General features: G+C 51.6%; 1 protein-coding gene across 6 annotated transcripts in view; it reads right to left on the bottom strand.

Moving 5' to 3' along the window:
* TNS1 (tensin 1) overlaps nt 1-21,258 on the bottom strand; it is a 245,106-nt gene that overhangs the window by 68,453 nt on the left and 155,395 nt on the right. For all 6 annotated transcript variants that reach the window (XM_069578283.1, XM_069578284.1, XM_069578285.1 and 3 more), the window contains 6 exons: nt 19,217-19,329; nt 18,495-18,555; nt 18,198-18,273; nt 17,245-17,374; nt 15,715-15,780; nt 14,435-14,551 (listed from right to left, as the gene is read on the bottom strand). In XM_069578283.1, the coding sequence (XP_069434384.1) occupies nt 14,435-14,551; nt 15,715-15,780; nt 17,245-17,374; nt 18,198-18,273; nt 18,495-18,555; nt 19,217-19,329 (563 nt within the window). The remainder of the gene's footprint in view (nt 1-14,434; nt 14,552-15,714; nt 15,781-17,244; nt 17,375-18,197; nt 18,274-18,494; nt 18,556-19,216; nt 19,330-21,258) is intronic.

Raw genomic sequence — 21,258 nt, forward strand, 5'->3', positions numbered from 1 at the left:
ATTCCAGTATTCTTGCCTGGAGAATCCCATGGACGGAGGAGCCTGGTGGGCTGCAGTCCATGGGGTCGCAAAGAGTCGCACAGGACTGAGCGACTTGACTAACTAACTAACTAAAATACTAGTTAAATCAAACGCAGTACCCATGCACAGTGGAATATTATGTAGCTGAAAACAATGAGAAGGCTCTTTGTGTGCTATTATGAAAAGACCTCCACGATGTGCCATTAGATGAAACAGCTCAGGCACAAGCCAAACCTTTACAGTGTCTACCAGACCCTGATGATCTGGTCCCGGTTACCCCTGACCTCAACTCCTATTACAATCTTCACTGCAGTCACACGGGCCCCTGTGCTGCTTCTCAAACATCTCGGGTGGGCTTCTGCCTCAGGACCTTTGCACCTGCTGCCCGCCTCACCCCTGCCTGGAATGCTATTCCTCAGATATTTGCTTGGGTGACTCTCTTACCTCCTTCAATTCTTTGTTCATATGTCCCCTCCTCGGTGAAGCCTAGGCTTATAAGCTTTTAGAATTTTTCAAATTTTAAAACATTTCAATACCCAACCAACAACAGCTCCCAATCACCCTTACTCTGCTCTGTTTTTTCACAGAGTGTTTATCACCTAATATGCTCTCTTACTTACAGTTGACCCTTGCACAATGCAAGGGTTAAAGGCACTGACCCACGCAATATCCACATCCCACAGTCAAAACTCCACATACTGCTTTTTCTGCCCTCAAAACAAAGGAATTGATAAATGACTCACCAAAGGGCAAGAATTTGAAACAGTTTGGGTAGAATCAGGACTAGTTCTTTTGATCCCACATACTGTAATCTCTAACTGAACACAAACTTTTTGCCACAAAGATCCATAAAATGGGGGACTTCCCTGGTGGTCCAAGCTTCCACTGGAGGGGACACAGGCTCAACCCCTCATCAGGGAACTAAGATTCCACATGCCACCAAGAGTGGCCAAAAAAAACCCATAAAATGAAAATACAGGTATCATATTTGTGGAGAAAAAGTTGTGTATAAGGGACCTGCACAGTTCAGATCTGTGTTATCCAAGTATCAAATATATTTATATCTTAAAAAAAATTATTCTTTGTCTTCTCCCACTAAAATACTGTCATGACAAGGGCAAGGCTCTTTATTGTGTTCACTATCGTATCCTCAGCATCTACAACAGTGACACACAGTAGGCACTTCACAAATATTTGTTGGTTGAATAAATGAATTTTACCGTGGACAGTTCTTTGTGCCAAAGAACAAATGATTTGTTTTTTTCTTTATTTCTTCTTCTTCAATACAGTGGATTCAAGGTTACACCTAAAATCACGTCATTCTCACTCTCTTGCATCCTGATATCTTTTCTCGAATGAAAGAGAAAGAAGCATCTTTACAGCTGTTCCAGGATCAGTGAACTCAGAGAAGCACTGTGTACGGTACCACCCAAGACCATGTGCTGGCAGCAGTGACAACTAACACTGACTGACGACTTCTGAACAGGCGTAGGACTGAGCACCCACCCATTATCTCAGTTAACTCTCAGAGCCTACAAGAGAAGTAGATCCTGTCCCCATTTCACAAGGTAGAACACTGAGGCTCAGAAAGGCTAAATGATTTGCCCAAGGTCAACAGAAGGCAAGAGACAGAGCCAGGGCTTGACCCCAGCAGCTTCGAGTCCCAAGCCCACACTGTCAGCCACTATGGTTCCTCCACTGCCTCCCAAGGATGTGGATTTTGCCCCTTCTCAGACCACTCTAAGACACTGTCCTTCACCTCGATGGAGGCTGCCTATTATGGAAGGTCTGTGAGCTCAGCAACTTTGCCAGGATCTTAGAAGGTCTACTTTGGCCACCTGAGGCGAAGAGCTGACTCATTGGAAAAGACCCTGATGCTGGGAAAGATTGAGGGCAGGAGGAGAAGGGAATGACAGAGGATGAGACGGTTGGATGGCATCACCAACTCGATGGACATGGGTTTGGGTAGACTCCGGAAGTTGGTGATGGACAGGGAGACCTGGCGTGCTGCAGTTCACGGGGTCACAAAGAGTCGGACATGACTGAGCAACTGAACTGAACTGAACTTGCCAGGGGTTGGAGCGAAGAGAAGAAAGAGATGTACAGGGGATGAATCACCCATGAGCAGCTGGGGAAGTAGAGGGAGAGGAATCATGAAAGAAGAAAGGACAGATCACCCTATGGATCCCAGATCCACTGAAACCTCTTCCCACAAATGGCCTCAGAACTGTCCATTGGACAGGAAGCAGGGCCTGGGAGGGTGGGCCAAAAGGGATGGGCTCTGTTGCCTGCAGAGAAGCACGCCAGCTAGCAGGCAGGAGAGGTGAGCAAGACACACAAAAGCTCCAGGGAGGGTGCTGAACCTCACAGGCTGATGGAGAGATAGGCCCAAAGACCAGCACCACTAACGAAGAAGTTAAACTCTGCCCAGAAGCAAATCAGCCTCAGATAGCACCTCCGAGCCAGCCGCAGGCCAACTGGCCTGGACGAGGAGAAAGAAGCCAGGCACAGCCTCCAAGGGCAGGGAGAAGCACCCAGGGCCTGAATAGGTACAACAAGGAACAATCCAGAGAGACAACTGTCACCAGCTCTGTTCTCTCCTAGTGCCCATCACTCAGCCATGTCACAGCCTGAACAATAGATCCAGGCCCCAAGGACCCATTCACTGTGGGATTTTGTGTGCTCTTTCCTCTTAAGCTCCTGGTTTGTTCTTCCCTCCTGCATTCCATGCATATGGTTCCTCAGTGCTCCACTCACCCTCCCTCCACCTTCTCCAACATTCCCACCTTCACCAGCCCCTGCATCCCATTGATCTCCTAATACCCAGCCCACCATGGGACCAGGCAGCATGACAAGGAGGTCAGAGCAATTTGATTGCTTTCTTTCCCTCTACTTTCTAGCCTTTAAGCAATGTTGTTAGGCCACTTCTGATTTGAAAAACAATTCTGTTTTCAATGCTATTTATGCTCTCAGGCCCAAGACAGATACAGTCCTTCTGCAAAGCCATCCACCTCTGATCACCACCATCCCCAGAAACTTCTCTGAGAAGCCTGGCTTTTAGCCAAGATCTTCTCCATTTGACTGTGGCTCAAGGAGAATGGCACACCTGTCTGATCTGGCCGCACCCCCTCCCCTCCCTTGTCTGCAGGCAACTCCGAGAAAGGACTTTCTACAGCACCCAGGCTAGCCCAGGGCTCACCATCTAGTAGGTGCTCTCTAAGTATTTGGGAAAGAAAGGAGAGAGAGAAGGAAGCAAAGGAAAGCAGAAGGAGGCGGGGGAGCAAGGGAATGATGGCTGAAAAGCAGCTTTCGTTGGGTACCTAAAGCATTTGATCAATGGAAGCTTGAATTTCCTTTCTTGGACGTGGTTAGATCTTGGGGTCTCGCCGAGTCCAGCTAACTTGCACCTGTCTGCAGGTCTGGCAGGAGAGGAAGCAGAGAGAGTGGTTGGGGGGTGGGGGAAGACCGCACGTTCCCCTGTTCCCGGGGCTGGAGCTTGATATTTGAGCACAGCAAGAAGGCAGACGTGCCGCTCAGGCCACTGGCCAAGAGCTCTGCGTCTGCTCCGAGTGTGGCTCCGGTTTTCCAACCTCCACCCGATGGCAGAGATTACCAAAGACCAAAGGCACATTCAGTCAGGAGGGTATTGGTTTACTGAATGTTCCGTGGGCAGACACTGTTCTCCAAGCCTGCCAGCTGCCTCGCAGAGCAGGGCCAGCTCAGGGTCCGAGGGCATCTGCACAAGGCCCCGCCCCACCCGACCAGGGCAAACCCGAGCAGGTGGCTGGCAGGTGCTGGGGCAGTGGAGTAGTCTTCTTTACCCACAAGGTCAGGCCGCCCCTACATTTAAACTCTCGGCACTCTAATCGTTCCAGCAGGTCAGGAGGGAACTCTCTCATGGGGGAGTAGAAGGGACCCAGATCCTCCTCAAGAAGTCATCCCACCCCTACCTCTGTCATTGTCTCTATGGCGACCACCCCACACCGAGGCCCATGTCCCTTGTTTCTCGACATCTCTGCCCAAACAGGCCAGGAGGACAAGGGCCCAACCTCCCTGCCACAGCTCTCACAGTCCGGAAGTTCTCCCAGGTGGCTAACTCAGATCCCTCCTGCTGCAGTCTAAGCCCTGTGATAGAACAGAGACAGAAGCTGAAGCTTCCCGTAACAGCTGTGAATTTCTCTCTCCCTGCCCTTTCCCCCACCCCTGACCCTGGCCAGACCAGAAGGGCTGCCCCCTCCAGCAGTCAGGTAAGAACTTCCCTACAAAACTCAGGCTCTGAGGCCAGTTCCCTGGTGGTCTGGTGGCTAGGACTCTGCACTTTCATTGCCGTGGCCAGGGTTCAACTCTGGTCGGGGAACTGAGATCCCACAAGCCAGCTCTGCACAAGAAAAAAATAAAATCAGGCTCTCAGCACCTGTGCTTAGAAAATCACCCCTTAAAACCTCCTGCTCAGAGATAAAGGGCAGACGTACCACTCTGGGACCCTTGGACCCTTTTCCTGAATTATTTGGGACTACCTGCAATCTTGTCCTTCCCTCTTTCACTGGTTCTTCCACATCTTACCCCAGAGTTCAGAAGGCAAGAATGTCACACCCTGTGAAAGTATGTCAAGGGCAAACATTCACCATAGTGCTCGAGTGTTCTTCCAAGAGGGCATGGGGGCTGTTGTCCCCATCAACTGCCTCACTCCATACCCAAAGGGGCCACGTTCTGCTACCCACCCACCCCCGCCCTGCCTCGCCCTGGGAGATACAGGGCCATGGGCCATGCAGGTGGCTGAGGCAGCCAGGAGGCAGGCAGGACTCATGGCTTTGGTGTTGCCTCACCATCCAAGGACCTGAAACCCAGCCTCCCTCTCTGTGTGATGGGGCAGGTGATCCAGACCAGTACAGGCACCAGTTCCAGGGCTGGAAAGAGATTAGACGAAGCAGCCTAAAGCATTTCAGGCTACAGATGTATAATCTCTCAGATTAAGATCACAGGAAGCAGTATCCCTCATCGGCTCCAGACCCCCATCCACCCCAGAATCCTGTCTTCAACATCTACCTTGTCTGAACAAGGTCCCTAACCTCTCTGTAACTGCCTCAGTTTCCTCTCCTGTAAAATGGGAACACTCATAAGCAGGTGTTCATATGGAAGTATTTGGGTCCCAGTTATGACAAAGGCCCCAGGAAAATGAATAACACATTCCAAAAGTAAGGCAGGGCTTGTAAAAAGGGATGACTGACATCAAGACATCAAGAAAGTAAAAAGCCAGCCCACAGAATAGGGGAAAATTTTCGCAAATCATATATCTAATAAGGGACATATTCTCAGGATATTAAAACAACTTATAATGATAACAAAAAGACACAGAATCAGAGTTTTAAAATGTATAAAAGATGTAAATAGATGTTCCTTTAAAGAAGAAGGCCAATTAACAAAGATGTTCAACATCACTCATTACTAGGAAAATGCAAATCAAAACCACAATAAAACACCACTTTACACCCACCAGGATGGCTAGAGTTCCAAAGACAGAAAATTACAAGTGTTGGTGAGGATGTACAGAAATTATAGTCCTCGTACATTGGCTGGCAGGAATGTAAGATGGTGCAGCCACTTTGGAAGACAGTCCGACAGTTCCTCAAACAACTAAACATTGAGTTACTATCTGACACAACAATCCCACGCATAGCTATCTACCCAAGAGAAATGGAAACACAAGGACATGCAAAAATTACACACGAACCCCCACAGCAGCATTCTACATAATAGCCAAAAAGTGGAAACATGCAAATATTCGTCCACTGATGTGCGTATAAACAAAATGTGGTATGGCCATACGATGGAGTACTCCAAAGCAAGTCAAAACGAGCCAGCACGTGCTACAAAACGGATGAACTCTGAAAACGCCACGCTCAGTGAAAGAAGGCCACAAAAGACCACGTACTGTCTAATTCCTTTTACATGAAACAAGCAGAACAGATAAATCTATAGAGATAGAAGGCAGATTAGGGCAGGGGTGGGGAAAGATGTGGGGAGTGACTATTGATGAGTGAAATCTCTTCCAGGTGGGTGATAATGTCCTGAAATCAGATTATGGTGATGGTTGTACAAGCGTAAATATACTAAAACCCACTGAACAGTATTCTTTAAATAGAGGAAGTTATTAAATTACATCAATGTAATGTCATTTCATTATATTTGATTATATTATATTGGGAATATATATTAGCCGTTTAAAATTTTTTTAAAGACAGAGATGGCTGAAAACTGTTTGTGGCTTTAAAGTACCCCTCTTCCCACCCCACCCCTCCAACACACACACATCCACGTCAAGCGAATGAAAAGATAAGGAAGTGGGGGGGTTCTAACAGGCATCTCGGAGAGAAGAGCTGTTTTGCTGCAAATGCCACCTACCAGGGCTTTCCCCTCATCTCAGGGAGTCTGCTCAGCTCAGTGTGAGTTGGCTGGAGCAGGAAAACGTGAGAAACGGGCCTGGCACAGACCCGGAAGTCCACACAGTGAGAAGCCGGCCAGGGAACAGACAGGGGATGCACTGGCCACCTCAGACCCTGGCTTTGCTGAGCCCAAGAGCGCCCAAGTCTCCCACAGACCCAGGGGCGAGAGCCAGCCCCCGGGCTGCCTCAGATCCTGTCCGAGAGGGCCCCCTGGAGGGCTGAACCGCCTCCGCAGAAGGAGGTGGAGGGAGCAAGGGATGCTAGGGCCGAGGAACGGTCCCGAGCCTCTGGTGGAGCAGCAGTCACCCACCCGAAGGAAAACATGAGGAGAGACTCTTTGGGAGTTCAAGGTCGGGGGGTGAGGTCCTCCAAAATGCCCACAAAAGTGCTGCAGGAGGAAACAGCACTCGATGCCTCCAGAATCTTGCTCTGGCAAAGAGCTCAGGCATCATATCACCTGGACCTGTGTCCCCGCACAGAGCAACCTCACAGTGGTGCAGGCAGGCAAGAAGGCTCCCATCCCTTCCCTCCTTCCTCTCTTCTCATCAGTCAGGAAAATAGAAAAACCTACCACGACACCCCCACCCCTCACATCCACACCTGGTGCCCAGTAAGGGTGGACCAGCGGGAAGAACTAACTCTGGGTGACTGGCACTGGGCATATTGATCACTGCCCAGAGGCTCGTTATCACCCCAGTGTGACTAGAAAAGGCACACGGGACTCTCCCTGATGTCATCTGGGGGCAGAGCGAGCTTTAAAACCACACCCTACAAGTGCCACTTTTCTGCCTAATGGTTGCACACAGTAGCCCCTGTAGGCGTTTGAGGACAATATGTAGGCAATGTTGCCAGGCACAGGGTTGGCACACAAGGCCAGCTGTCATCTCGTCATTGTCTTTGTCATCATCACTGTCATCGCTGGGGAAATCCCCTTAGGAATCCACCCGCCTGATTCACTGATAAGGAAAACTGAGAGCCAGAGAGGGAAAGTAACTTTTCCCAGGTAACCCAGCAAGTTGGTATCAGAGGCAAGTCTCCTGACTTCCAAGAGTGAGGCTCCCAGAACAGAACCAGCTACAGATGGTTCCCAGACAGTAGAGGGACCAGGGGAATGTTTTTTCGTAAGAAGAAAGAGCTTGTACCCAATCAAAATCACACCTCTATCTTCTTTCCCCCAGTACTTCAATAATAATAATAACAGACATGATTATTGCCAGCATAGTATACACCAGGCACTCTACTTCTCACATTTCCGCACGTCTTAGCTCACTGAGTCTTAACGATAATCCTAGGAGGAAAGCACTGTTATTGTACTGATTTTACAGATAAGACATCAGAGAGGCAAAGTGGCTTGACGAAAGAACACAATTATAAACAGAGCTTGGAACCAGATCTCCTGATTCTCAATCTCACAGTCTTAGTCCCGAGAGTCAACAACAGTCCGTTCAACGATATTTCTGTCCTCTTCCATGCACAGATTCCCTACCCCCTTTGAAGTTAGGCATCGATCTGGGACTTGTTTTGGCCAATGTAATGTGAGCAGAAGGAAAGTGTGTCTTGTCCAGACTGAAGTAGCATGCAAGTCCCAGTGTCTTCCGCCTGCTTTAGCAGCCGAAGTGGACACGCCTGTGACATGAAGCCACTACCAGCCTATGACATGAACCACTACCAGCCTGGAGGAAGTAAGAAGAACAGAGAACCCTGCCAATCCCACTGGACTGGCATCATGAGCAAGTAATACACTTCTGTTGATTAAGCCACTGAGAATTGGGGGCTGTTTGTTATGCAGCATAATCAAGCCTCTCCTGACTGACACAGCCACTGAGCAATGCTGCTTCTCAATACACGTTCAAGGAAGGGAACCTCTGCACATCCGTCTTAGCTCCTCGCAAGTCACAAAAAGGAACAATGAGCTCAAAGAAATGGAAAGAATTGCTAGCTACCCCACCATCCTCATTTTACAGGAAATAATAAAGGTCTAAAGAAAAGGAGTTACCAAAGACACTCAAGCCTCCTGCCTCCCAGGCTGACATCTGTCTGGGTCTGTCTGCCCCTCCATGTTTCTCACTTGCTTCCTTCTCCTTTTCACTCTCTCCTTGTTTGTGTGTGTCTCTCCCTTCCTCTTTCCTTTCTCTCAAAAACAAATCGGAACCCTCGGACAAGCCCAGCTGATGAGAAGTCACAGACCAGGACCCCTGGCTGCCACTGGAGAGGCTCTTCTCCAGCTCAGACAGAAGACTGTGCAGAGGAGGTGCGGGTCCCAGGGAGCCGGAAGCCCTCCCCCAAGGAAGGGGCCTCTGCCCCTCAGGGAGCCCGAGCACAAGAGACTTGGATGAAAGAGCCAGCCCCCTGTCACCAGCCCCTGGCTCTGGTGGGGCTGCCCGCAGAAACAAGAGGGGCCGCCGAACATCCTGCAGGAGGAAAACCCAGAAGAGGGGTGGTGAGCAGTCCCCTGGCCATCTTCAGCCAGGACAGCAGTCTTGTCTTTTCTCCCTTCATTCTTCCTTTTGGCTCTGAGTGACCTGCTGCCTTACCAGCCCCAGTCCTCCTCCCCAATCCTCTTTTAAGTCTTGAGAAACTCGAATCAGTGAAGTGTCCAAGGAGGTGGGGGAAGGGAGGGAAGGACTGGGTGGGCAAGGAGGCAAGGCAAGCCTCGTCCACCTGTGAGTTTCTCGGCAGTGGGAGGCAGCCCACACCCCTCTGGCCTGGCACTTGCTTCCAGGAAGGCCTGCCCTGGAACACTCTGGAGGAGTCTGGAGACAGCTCTGTGCACCATAGGCAAAAAACACAGCCCCGCTCCCACCCACGGCGAGCTGAGATCTGGGCACGGGGTTTTAGCACTCAGGCCAAAGAGCTAATGGGGCTGCTGGAGGCTGTGAAACGTGGTGTCAGCTGGAGTGCTGAACTGGCAGGCTCCAGACCAAACCGGAGAAAGACAGGAGGCGGCTCATGGGAGACCAGACTGCTCTCCTTGCCTCCACCACCCCGGACCTTCACTTGCTCCTCACTCGGGACCAAGATCCTAGGCATCCAACTAAAGGAAGCCCAGCAAACCCCTTCCCAGGTGTGATGGACTGAACTGTGTCTTCCCCCACCCTCCACTAAATCACTGTGCTAAAGTCTGAACCCCCAGGACCTCAGAATATGACTGTAATTGGAGACAGAGTCCTTAGAGCGGGTGATTGAGTTAAATGAGGTCATAAGGGTGGGCCCCAACCCCACACAAGCGATGTCCTTAAGAGGAGGTGAGGACTCAGACCCACACGGAGGGAGGACCACGTGAAGACACAAGCGAGGGGTTGGCCGTCGACAAGCCAAGGGGGGGCCTCAGGAGAAGCCAGCCCTGCCCGCACCTTGATCTCAGACTTCTGGCCCCAGAACTGGGAGAAAATGAATGTCTGTTGTTTGAGGTAAACAGTCGTGGTATTTTGTTGCAGCCTCCAGCACAGACTAGGACATCAGGCCCTCGGGTCCACCAGAGGGCTCTGCTCCCAAAGGAAAGAGTCCCTGAGATGACAGGAACCCCCTCTTCCCCCCAGCCACCCATCCCAAGGCCTGGAACCTTCTCTTCCCAGAAAGTTCTTCACTGGATTCTTCACCTTTCATCATTAGCACCCCCCAACTCCACTTCTGGCTCAAGAGCAGAGGAGCAAAAATGGCCCCAGGCAGCACAGTGACCGCAGCCGCGGTCCCCCAGGCAGAGGCGCACTCTCCCTTGATTCCTGCTGCCACTTCCTGGCCCAGTCCTCCAGGGAAATGGGCTGCCCTGCGGGGAACCTGTCATCTAAGGTGAAGAGTGAGGGGTGTGAGGAGGGGAAGAAGCTGAGCTCCAGAAGGAGAGAGGGATTTGGAGCCGATCCCTGGATCCACATGCCAACCCCATCTCTCATCTTCGTACCCTGGCCAAGATCGCTGCCCTCCCCACGTGCAGTGTGGTCGTCATGCAATGCGGTGGCCACAGGGTGAGCTGAGGTCCTAAGAGAGTTCCACAAGTGGGGATGCCTCCCCCTTGGGCAGGTCCCTCCCCCTCCAGAGCCTGATCTGGGGGAACCATCCTGCAGGGACCAGAAGTCCTCACACGATTTCTTTCTTCATTCTGCTGCTGAGATTGACGGAGAACTCCCTGAGGGAAGGGCCAAGCACACTGAGTGCCCCAGGGTCACGCGTTCTGAACTGGAAAACTGCTCAAGGGTCCAGGGGGTGCCCACGCAGGCAGCGAGGGAGGGGTTAAACACAGAACAGGCTCAGAGGCCAGGCTAAGTCGGGGTCACCGGGAGGGCTTCCTGGAGGAGCAGGAGCTCTGGCCCCAGCGCTGACCGCCTCTCACTGCAGGGAATGCCGAGGCGGGGCCCAGGGCAGAGATAATCTTTGTCGCCAAGACCTGGGCTCGGTGCCCTCGCCCACCACTCTGAGTCACCCATTGGACTCCAGAGGGACTGGCCGGCCCCTCCTATACCCACCCCCAGTGGGCCTGACATAGGAAAGGCAGACAGCCTCCAGAAATGTCATCACCCTACCTTGCATACACCACCCTCTCTGTATTTTGAGAGGCCAGTCCCTCAGCAGAGGCTGTCCTGAGTGAGCAGCCTCTCCCATAAGGGGGACAGGGGGACCTCAGGGAGGTGCCTCAGCTATTCACGACCCCAAAGCCCAGCTAAGTACCTGCCACAGGCCCTGCATGTAGCCCCCCTGTCCTGAGAGGCAGGGCAGGCGTGACCTGGACTGCCCGGTGGTGACTGTAGGGGGCACAGTAGGACCCAGGTACCGCCACAGACCAGACACCCCGGACAAGCGCTGTAGACGATGGCCAGCCGCGGTCAGCACTGGGCTCCATGACGGATGAGCTCTTCTCTAGTGAGGCAACCTGGGCAGGTCGCTTAACCCCTCTGCATGTAGTTCCCCACCCAGGCAGAAGAAGAGTGCCCACCTCACAAGGTGGCCGTGGGCATCAGATGAGACGGTGGCTATCAAGCGCTGGGCATTGTGACCGGCATGTGGCAAAGCCAGAGCTGATTCCCAAGGCCAAGGGGCCTCCTCCCTTAGCCCTGTGGGTAGACCCCTGAGGTCACGGTCACTACTGACATGGCAGAAACTCACAAGGAAACACAGCAGGCAGCCTTGCTACAGTTCCTGCTCCCCGAAAGGTACTCAAAATAAACTGTCGACAAAACCCCTGTTTTACAACAGAGTAAACTGAGGGCCCCAGAGGACGACACCTTGGCAGAGGATTTATACCCAGACAGTTTGGCTCCACTCTTAACCACTGTACAAACTGCCTCACACGAAAACTGCTACAATAGCCCAGGGACGTGGGTACTGCCACCATCCCAAGTTTGTAGATGAGGATACGAGGAACACAAGATGTGAAATCATTTGACTAAGGTCACAGAGCTGCAGAGGGGACACCTGCAGGGTGGACACGTGTGCTTGAGCCCTGCACTCCAGCACCTCAGGGTCGGCCTGCCTCTCCTGGCCCAGCGGCTCCCTGGGGAGCAGGCAGAGCCATCTCTGGTACATCGCGCCCCACGAGGCCAAGCCCCAGCTCCAGCGAATGGCCAGGCCCCTCCCAGGCTCCAGCGTGAACCATCTCTTGAGCGCCCCCAGAGTCTTGGGGGTTAGGCACCCTTATCCTCGCTAGCATGTGCGGAGACCAGGCCCAGAACCAGGAAAACAGACACAGGACTCCTGCTTCCCTCCCAGACCAGAGAACTAGCCAGAAGGAAATGCAAGCTGGATGGTGTGCATCCACTCATGTCCAGTGGACATGAGTCTGAGCAAGCTCCAGGACATGGTGAAGAACAGGGAAGCCTGGCATGCTGCAGTCCGTGGGGTCGCAAAGAGTCGGACACGACTCAGCAATTGAACAACTAGGCCCCAGAATCTAGAGCCTTCCAGAAATTCTCCAGCCAGGAAAAGCAGGATGGAAGTAACAATTACTGCTCCCGCCACAAGGCCACCCGGCCGGCTCTCCTGTCCCTGTGGGGCATGTAGCCCAGCAACAGCGGGGAGCACACAGTGGGACTGGGATAACGTGGGGTGTGCCCAGACCACGTGAGGTGACCCCCTCAGCCACCCAGCCCCCGGCCTAGGCCAGCAGCCCAGGGAGGAGGACGGCTGGGCTGAGAGCCACTCCCTTTGCCTTCCCTTCCCACCCTCGGGCATAAGGCCAGCATCTCAGCCTCCAGACAGGAGCCCCTCTGTCCCTACAGGACAAGCTGACCTTTAACTGGCCTGAAGGTCCCACTGGTTCCATCCCCCTGCCTGGGGGAGCAGATCGGAGGAGAAAGGAGGGTGGGTAAAGGGCTGGGAGAGGAGCCCAGGGCCTCCCTCACCCCCTCCTTCCTCCCTCTTCCTCACCTCTGGTACCAGCCTCTGGCTCCTTCCGCCCACTTCCTTCCCTCAGGCTGACTCTGACCCAAGTCCCATCCTTCCCGTAGCCCCTCCTTTCCCCTTAATTATGTTACCTTCTGTTTGCCTGGCACTTTATAGTTTACTAAATGTTTTTACATTTATCATCGCATTGAATCCACACCAGGGAGAGATGGAGAGACATTGAAAATTCCTTCAGACTGCCAAGTGTTCTTGTTAAAAATGCAAACATCCCCAGGACGATGAACAATTAGGCTGGCAGCCACCGGTACCTCAGGACTGATTCATTGCATCCTCTTCCTCCTCCCAGCTACTGGGTTCAAGGGGACGAGATTGGAGGGAGGAGTACTTTGGGGGCGGCCTCAGCATAGTGGGCAGGGCTTAGTGTCTGGGCCTCTGGGGGCAGGAGAAAGAAGAGCAAGAACTAAGGAGGTACAAAGACAAACTCAGACCATTGCAACACTGCACGTGAACTTCTCTCATCAAACCCAGAACTCTAGCCCCACCAGCACCTTTATCCCACTCCCTCTGAACTCCATCGCTCATTCTAGAGTGTCCAAGGTCAGAGAGAGACACTTTATGCAGAAAAATGCCAAAAAGACTTTCAGGGTGGAGTCAACAAATCCAAAACCTTGGAGATGGAGGCAGGGTGAGGGCCCCTGGGTTACCTAACCCAGCTCTGCCACGTGGCCCAGGGTCCCCTCCCCAGGACGAGCTTCAGCCGGGTGCAGAAGCACAGAGGCTGGGTGCTTGTGTCCTTGAATGAACACAGGCTGGTCATGGGTATAAATCAAAGGGGGCCTCAGTTACCCCATCGGAAATAAGCCGGTGACCAAACCCCAGACAGGGCGTCTCAAGAGTTCCTGAGCTCCAGACAAGCTCGCTTCAGAGGCCCCACATATTCAAATGAGCCACATAAATCAACAGAACTCATACATAACTCTCAAGAGTTGATATGAGTTGTGAATGACCATTTGACATAATGCTAGGGTTTGCTCTAAATTAAACATGTATTAATTTCAATTCTGCTGCTTTCTTTTCAAATTTTGGAGCCTACCGGTTTGTTTCCAGCTAGCAAACATTTTCGTTGGCTGTTGATGAAAGCTTGTGGGCCCTGAATACTGTGTCTACATTCCTAGTGCTCTGACCCCAGAGAACTCAGGCAGCGAGCCTGGAGAAATCCAACAACAGGGTTAAAAGAAGTCTAACAAATGCAGTGTTTGCAGCACAGCAGGGTATCTCAAGCTTCATGCAAGGCTACTTCCTCCAAGGAGGCCTCCCAGACCACTCCAGATCTCAAGAATCCCTCCCCTGCCTATCTCAGAGCATTTGCTGCCTATGAGACTCATTTGGCACCAAGAATACACACTTGTATGGCTGGTTTGCTGCATTCTTTGGCTCTGCCCTCATAGCTTAACACATTCACATTTAGTTTTATCTTCCCCCACTGAATCGTGAGCTCTCAGAAATGTCTTGGACCTCTCCTCTGTCCCCCCGATCCTCTGAACCCATTATGGTGTCCTAGCAAACCAAGAGACCCAAGGCCACCTGAGCAGGGCTATGCAATTGCAGAGGGATTAGAAGTCACTGGTCCCACCTACCCTCCATGCCATCATCTCGATGCCCATTGAAGTTGTCATAAGAATCCCAGCGGATGAGGGGGTCAGAGGTGTTATAGTCCACGGACACACTTGGCCCATTCTCCAGGTGTTCCATGCCTTAGAAAATGGGAAAGGAGAAGAGGACAGCAAAGAGAAAGGAAAAAAAAAAGAAAACAGATCAGCAGCTGGAGAAACAGAGGAAGCCAACAAGCTCCCCAAGGATGCTCCCTAAGGGACTTCTCATTTTCTTGACCATGCAGGGTGGAACCCGGGGCTTAAGTTGGATGGAGAACCCAGGAGTCTGGTTTCTTACATTCTTGAAAAAGCTCACACCAGGTCATAAGGGTAAATCAGGACAGCAGCACTGAGCAACAAAGACCCCCCGGAGCAGAGCTGGGGGGGAGCTCTCTGGCTGGGTGGCTGCCTCTTTCTCTTCTGTGCCCCAGGGGACCCTGTGACAGTGCCAAGAGTCCAGAGAGGCTGGCCCTGGAGTCAGAGGGGAGGGTGGGAGAGACTTGCAGTGGGCTACACGGGGCCAGGGACAGCAGGCAAGTCACAGCCTTGACACTGAGAGCACACAGGTCATCCCAGCCATCCCCCTGCCCCTCCACTTAAGAGGCTCTCTCCTCCAGGCAGAAATCTGAAGAGAGAGGCAGAATCTCGCCTACACTTTCAGAGAAAGCCCAGGATGTGGACAGAAAAGCTACAAGTCAGGCCTTCTGGGGCGAGTTACCCTTCTGACCCAGTAGTCCTTTCTTTAATCTGCCCAGAGTCCCTCTGTCTGTAACCTGACTTCATCTCTTCCTATTTGGTTCCCAAATAAGATGGCGAACAACTGGTCTCCACATATAACCAGTCTAAAGGCTTAACAGCTATTATTAAATTGCCCTTCTCATCTTCAGGTTGAACCACCTCAGTTCTCATAAATACTTATCGTCCATCCAGCACCTATGAGTGTCCCCTGGCCACTCACTCCATCCACCACGGCGCTCAGTCTCTGAATAGAATAGGATGATGACTTAATGGGGCCAAAATAGTTTATCCAACCCAGCGCCTGTCTACTTTTGTATTTTTATTATCCAGGGATTAAGTCACTGGTTCATGTTTAGCTGGGGGTCCACTATGATACCCAGATCCTCTACTGCGGGTCTGCCTCTCAACCACAGGTGACTTGATATTTGTAGAGCAGACCAGTGGGGAAATGGTGGAGGTGAGCTGAGGTGGAGCAGGGCCGGATGGAGAGAAGGGAGTGAATCAATGGGTTCTCACTCAGCTTTTACCTTGAATTTTCTCTGGTCCATAAGAAAATACAAATTCAACTTTGCCGTATTCTGGAAATCGATCGTCTGAAAAAGGAGAAGGAAAACAAAAATGGGCAACCAATTCCCAAAAAAGGACGCCAGAGAAAGTTTTATTCTAGAAAGGATTAAAGTAATATACGTATTTATTGTTGTTATTTAGTCACTAAGTCATGTCTGAGTCTTTTGCAACCCCATGGACTGTAGCCCTCCAGACTCCTCTGTCCAGGGGATTTTCCAGGCGAGAATACTGGGATAGGTTGTCATTTCCTTCTCCAGAGGATCTCCCTGACTCAGGGAACGAACCTGCATCTCCTGCACTGGCAGGCGGATTCTTTGGCACTAAGCCACCAGGGAAGCCCAACATACATATACATAGTTAATAATATAATGAGTAATATGTAGGATGATGCCAAGTCTCCTGCCCACCTTAGTCCAGTCCTACCTACCTAAGGTAACCACTTCTTACCATTTCTATTTTCTGTTCTACTAGCAGCTACTTCTAAGACTCTATACAATAACCACAGTTTTTATGCCACTATTTTAAATCAGTTTTAAATAATCTTCATCGATGTAACACTATGAAGATAAATAATTTGGACCGCTTATAGTATTCCCACCTCCCTTCTTAAATCTTGTTATGATTATTAATCACCCTTCTGATTACCTCTGAAACTTTAAATATTGCAGTTGAGCCTCTATTTCTTGATCTGTCCATTTTTGATCGTGTCCTGACTCCCTCCCTACAGGAGGAGAAAATTTTTGCCCCTCCCTTCCCCCACCTCTCCGCAACCCTTTTATCTTATCAGTTATTCCTTTGCCTTCCTTGTTAGGACTGACAACATTTACATTCTCTTCTGCAAATACAACAGCATCTTCTGCGTTTGCCCTCCTGGCTCTAGCACAGGGAAACCTCTTCATAGAAATATCGTTCTCCCTGCATGAGCCAGACCACACTGGGGGCTCAAGCCTCCCCTCCTCAGAGCTCCAGCGCCATGCTCTGATCTCCGCCTGAACTCAGTCTGGACCCAGATCACACCCACTGCTTGTCAGAAGGGAAGTTACAGCAGGGGTGGCGTCCCCTCACTGGACCACCTGTCACGCCCGTGCACATCTCCATCACTGCAGGCATCACTTCACAGTATCACGTCTGTGTGTCTCTTCCTCCCGTAAGGCTGTGCGCTGCCTAAGGATAGGGCCTAACTTCTTTCCGTTTGTATCGCCAGGGTCTAGCACACACCTGGCACATACGGACACTCAGGTGATGCTGGTGGGTGTATAGATAGATGAATAGATGGGTGAATGGATGTAGACATGTCCCAGACCTGAATGTGATGCAGATAAAACCTAATGGATAGAGGAAAGAACCAAAGAGAGACGGCTCCCTGATCACCCCCCTTCCCCTGGGAAAACGGTCACCCTTCACTGCTGCCGCAGCCCCTCCGTTAGGTCCTTCTGTCCAGTGGTGTAACTAATCCTTGCTACGTCTGCCTGTCTACTCAACAAGCCTACCTTTGAAGGCATCATCAAGGTCCTCCTTCCCAAAGACAACTCCCAGGTCGTGGATGGCACAGGTGTGGAACTGCACGCGGAAGATGACATCTCGAGCTGGGCTCCGGAACTTCTTGTGGTAGCACTTCAGCTGGTGGGAGAGACAGCAGAGCCCATCAGGGGCCCAGGGGTAGGAGGTTTGTTCCAGGGCGCCTCCTTATCAGCTCCATTTCTGGGCCCCAAACCCACTGAGGGAGCGGTCACCCATCCCCAACAGGATCTCAGAGCTCTCTGGGGAAACTTCCAGAACAGCAGAGGTTGGAGGCCAGTCCTGCCCTGTGGGGACAAAACTACCCTCCTGAAAAGTTCCTGCATGCAAAACAGATAGCCGATGGAAATTTGCTGTATGACTCAAGGAACTCAAACCGGGGCTCTGGAGGTGTGGGAACAGGTGGGAGGTGGGAGAAAGGTTCAGGGGAGGGGGAAATATGTACACTTAGGGCTAATTCATGTTGATGTACAGCAGAAATCAAATCAATATTGTAAAGCAATCATCAATCAATAAAAAATAAAATTTTTTTAAAAAGAAGTTCCTGCACAACAGTCAAAATGGAGAAAGTAGAAGAGGATTTAAACTGCAAGTAGGAGTGAAGCTGGAATTGAGGCAGTCCTGGTCACCACCAGGAAGCCCGGAGGTAACAGCTCACACAGAGCCGTATTTCCCTGGAGATGCTCCAGAACAAGAGGCAAGCCCAGGGAAGGCATATCCCACTGTGAGGAAGTGGATGGACAAGGACCTTCCAGGCTGGAAGGCCTTGCAGGGCCCCTGAGAGCCAGTCAACACCCCCAAGGCTGGTGGCCCACCAGGAGTGACACACTTATCCAGAGAGACAGGAGGGGAGCAGGATGAAAAAAGAAGGAAAAAAATAAACAGTGGGGGGCGGGGGAGAGCTTGAGATGAAGGAGTGACTCACCAAGATGTCTCCCTTCAAGAGCAGCCCAGGCTCAATGGTGATGCAGATGCTGGTCTGGCTGTCTCCTTGGACGTTGCTATGGGAGAGAGGTGGGCAGAGGGACAGAGGGCTGCTAAGGGGGCTGAGCAGTGTACCTTCTTCCAGCTGCCCCTCCCCCAGGGGGCTGTCGGGAAAGCTCACTGACGCATCCCTCAGCCCTCCTCCTAGAGAAGGTTCTAGATGGCCCTCCAATCCGTCCCCAGTCCTCAGCCTCAGTTCTCCAACATTCCTGGCCTCTCACTCCTGTGGAATACCTACTAGATGCCAGATGTGTAGACAGGTTGCATGGCCTGGTAGATCCGGAGAAATGGTCGACACCCTGTAAAGGAGGGGTGGTGTTAGCCAAGACAGCAGAAACAGCAAGAGGAGGAAGGGGGAGAGGAGAGATGCAGGAAGGAAGTACCAATCGGGAGGAAGAAACGTGAGCAGGGGAAGGAGGAAAAGAGGAAGGAGAAATGGGAAAAGAAAGAGCAAAAAAATGCCAACTTTTCATTAAAGGCATTTTGAGGGACTTCCCTGGTGGTCCAATGGTTAAGGATCTGACTTCAAGTGTTGGAGACACGGGTTTGATCCCTGATCGGAGAACTAAGATCCCACCTGCCACGGGGCAATTAAGCCCGCACACAGCTAGAGAGAAGCCTGCGTGCTGCAACGAAAGACCCCATATTCCACAACGAACCCCAACACAGCCAAAATTAAATAAATAAATCAATATTTGTAAAATAATAACAAAATGATAAAGACATTTTGAGTTTAAGAACGTGGTCACATCCAGCGTCACCTGCCGGCAGGCACTGCCAGTATTAAACCCACTCTGCAGATGAATCAACTGGGGTGCAAAGAAACAGGAAGCGGCACAGTTGAGACTCCAAGCCTAAGGCTTGGCAGCTAGCCAGCATTTTTACCACCTAACGCTGCCTCCTCAGAGAAAGAGACGGAAGACAGGAGGAGAATGGAAGCCAGGGGGTTCAGAGAGTTACCTCCTTTAGACTCGAAGTTGGGGATGCCGTGCATGATCACATGGTGCAGAAACAAGGGCTTGTTGTTCATTTTGATGGAGCCAGAGAGCAGGCCGCTGAAATAATGCACGTACCTGGAGCAAGGAGAGGGGCAGCTTCAGCCAGGGAGGCCTGTACTAGAATACAACCATCCTGTTCTCTTTCTCCCCAGCACACTGCCCTGGGTGGCCCTGCCGACTCCCCACCATCTCCATCAGTCCCCAGGTCTCCTGACACCTGGGGTCTCCACCCTTGCTGCTACAGGTACTGATACACCTAGAGCGGAGTCCAGCCAAACCTCCCACTTGGGGTTCTCCAGCACCCCCTGGTGGTCAATGTGGCCATCTCTTTCCTGCTTCACTCAGCCCAGGAATCTCCAGCTGGACCAAATTTCCTGCCACACATCCCTGACAGGCATCATTTAGCTGTTCACTACAGAACAAGGCAGGATGATCAACCATCAAACAGCTCTGACACCCTGACCCCCAGCCCAAACCAAGTTTACATTTGTACCCACAGGCCCCAGTTCTGTCCCTACAGACGCACCAGCCACATAACAATATAGCAAATAGTAAGAGCTTAATAATTTTAGTCCTTCACTTTTTTTCTCCTGGAGAATCCCACGGACAGAGGAGCCTGGCGGGCTACATCCATGGGGTCGCAAAGAGTCAGGCACAACTGAAGCGACTTAACACTCACACAAAAAGGGTACAAAGTTACTCTGTATCACTTCATTCCATACTGAAGGATATCTAACTTCCACTAAGTAGTCCTATCTTTAGAGTCAATGTTCCCCGATTCCCTTAACAAGGATCTCGCTAGAAGACTGGAAGGAAAAGCCACCCCCACTCCTAGAAGAAAGGGAAAACTAATCCAGAAAGAGTCATAAGCCTCCCAAAGACACAGCAAGAGGGCACAGAGGTGAGAGGGGAGCGGGTGGGAGGAGCAGGGAAGCAGTCTGACCCCTACGCGTCTGCTAGAAGGAGGGGCCAGTCCATTTGGTCAGTGCTTCCTCCTCTCCTGATTGGCCAGAGGATGCCACTCTGGGTCAGCTGGACCAATCAAAATGTATTCTGATTTTTGTCCTCTCCTGACTGGCCAGAGGATGCCACTCTGGGTCAGCTGGACCAATCAAAATGTATTCTGATTTGAGGTGAGTGGGACCAGAACCCTCATGACCTTGACAATGGTCTCGTCCTGACTCTCAGCTCCTTGGCCCACCTCCAGGCCTGTGGGCCTCTGTCCCTGGGCTGGGGTGGGGCCACCTTGGACTACCCTAGCAAGATAATCTGATGGGCAGCGCCAGCTCCTATTCAAGCCCCTACCCAGCCCCCAGCCCCGTTGCTCAAACCGGAAACCTGGAATGGCAGGTTCCTATCAGATCTTCTGATCGTGCCAACAGGATGTGTCTGTGTGCTGGGGACAATGAACCCGGGGGTGGGGTGACAATGAATGGGGGAGCTGCAGGCAAAGCTCCTCCCTCCCTCTCTCCCTGAGCTCCACTCCTCCAGCTGATCCAATCCCTGGAAGTAACACTGACAAGGCGGGAAAGTGGCAATGAACGCCACTTCCCCAACGGTCGCACTTCCACATCTGAGCACAGACAGAATTACCCACCCCTGAGCAGATGCAGCTACAGATACGAGTGTCAAGGCAGATACAAGGCAGATAATGTAAACACAGACACACACACACCCCAGTGGCACACTATGTAAGCACATACTGAGCACGGTGAAATCCTTGAACCATCCTATTCCTGAGAGTAACACTAATCCCTGTCCTCCAGGCTTTTAGCTGCAGAGATGTGACTGCCCTGCCCACACTCTCCACGCCACATTGTACCATCATAAACATCATGCTCCTCTTATCTGAATCTAATCTTTTAAGGCCAAGGGCCAGACTCGTGACCAAGGCCACCAGCCATATGTAGCAAGCCAGGATCTTGAACAGCAGTTCTTTCCTCCCTGGGAAGACTCTCACTGAACCACTGCTGCTGTGTCTGACAGCCTAGTCAGAATTTTCTG

This window comes from Ovis canadensis, chromosome 2, assembly GCF_042477335.2.
Source record: "Ovis canadensis isolate MfBH-ARS-UI-01 breed Bighorn chromosome 2, ARS-UI_OviCan_v2, whole genome shotgun sequence".
Lineage (NCBI taxonomy): Eukaryota > Metazoa > Chordata > Mammalia > Artiodactyla > Bovidae > Ovis > Ovis canadensis.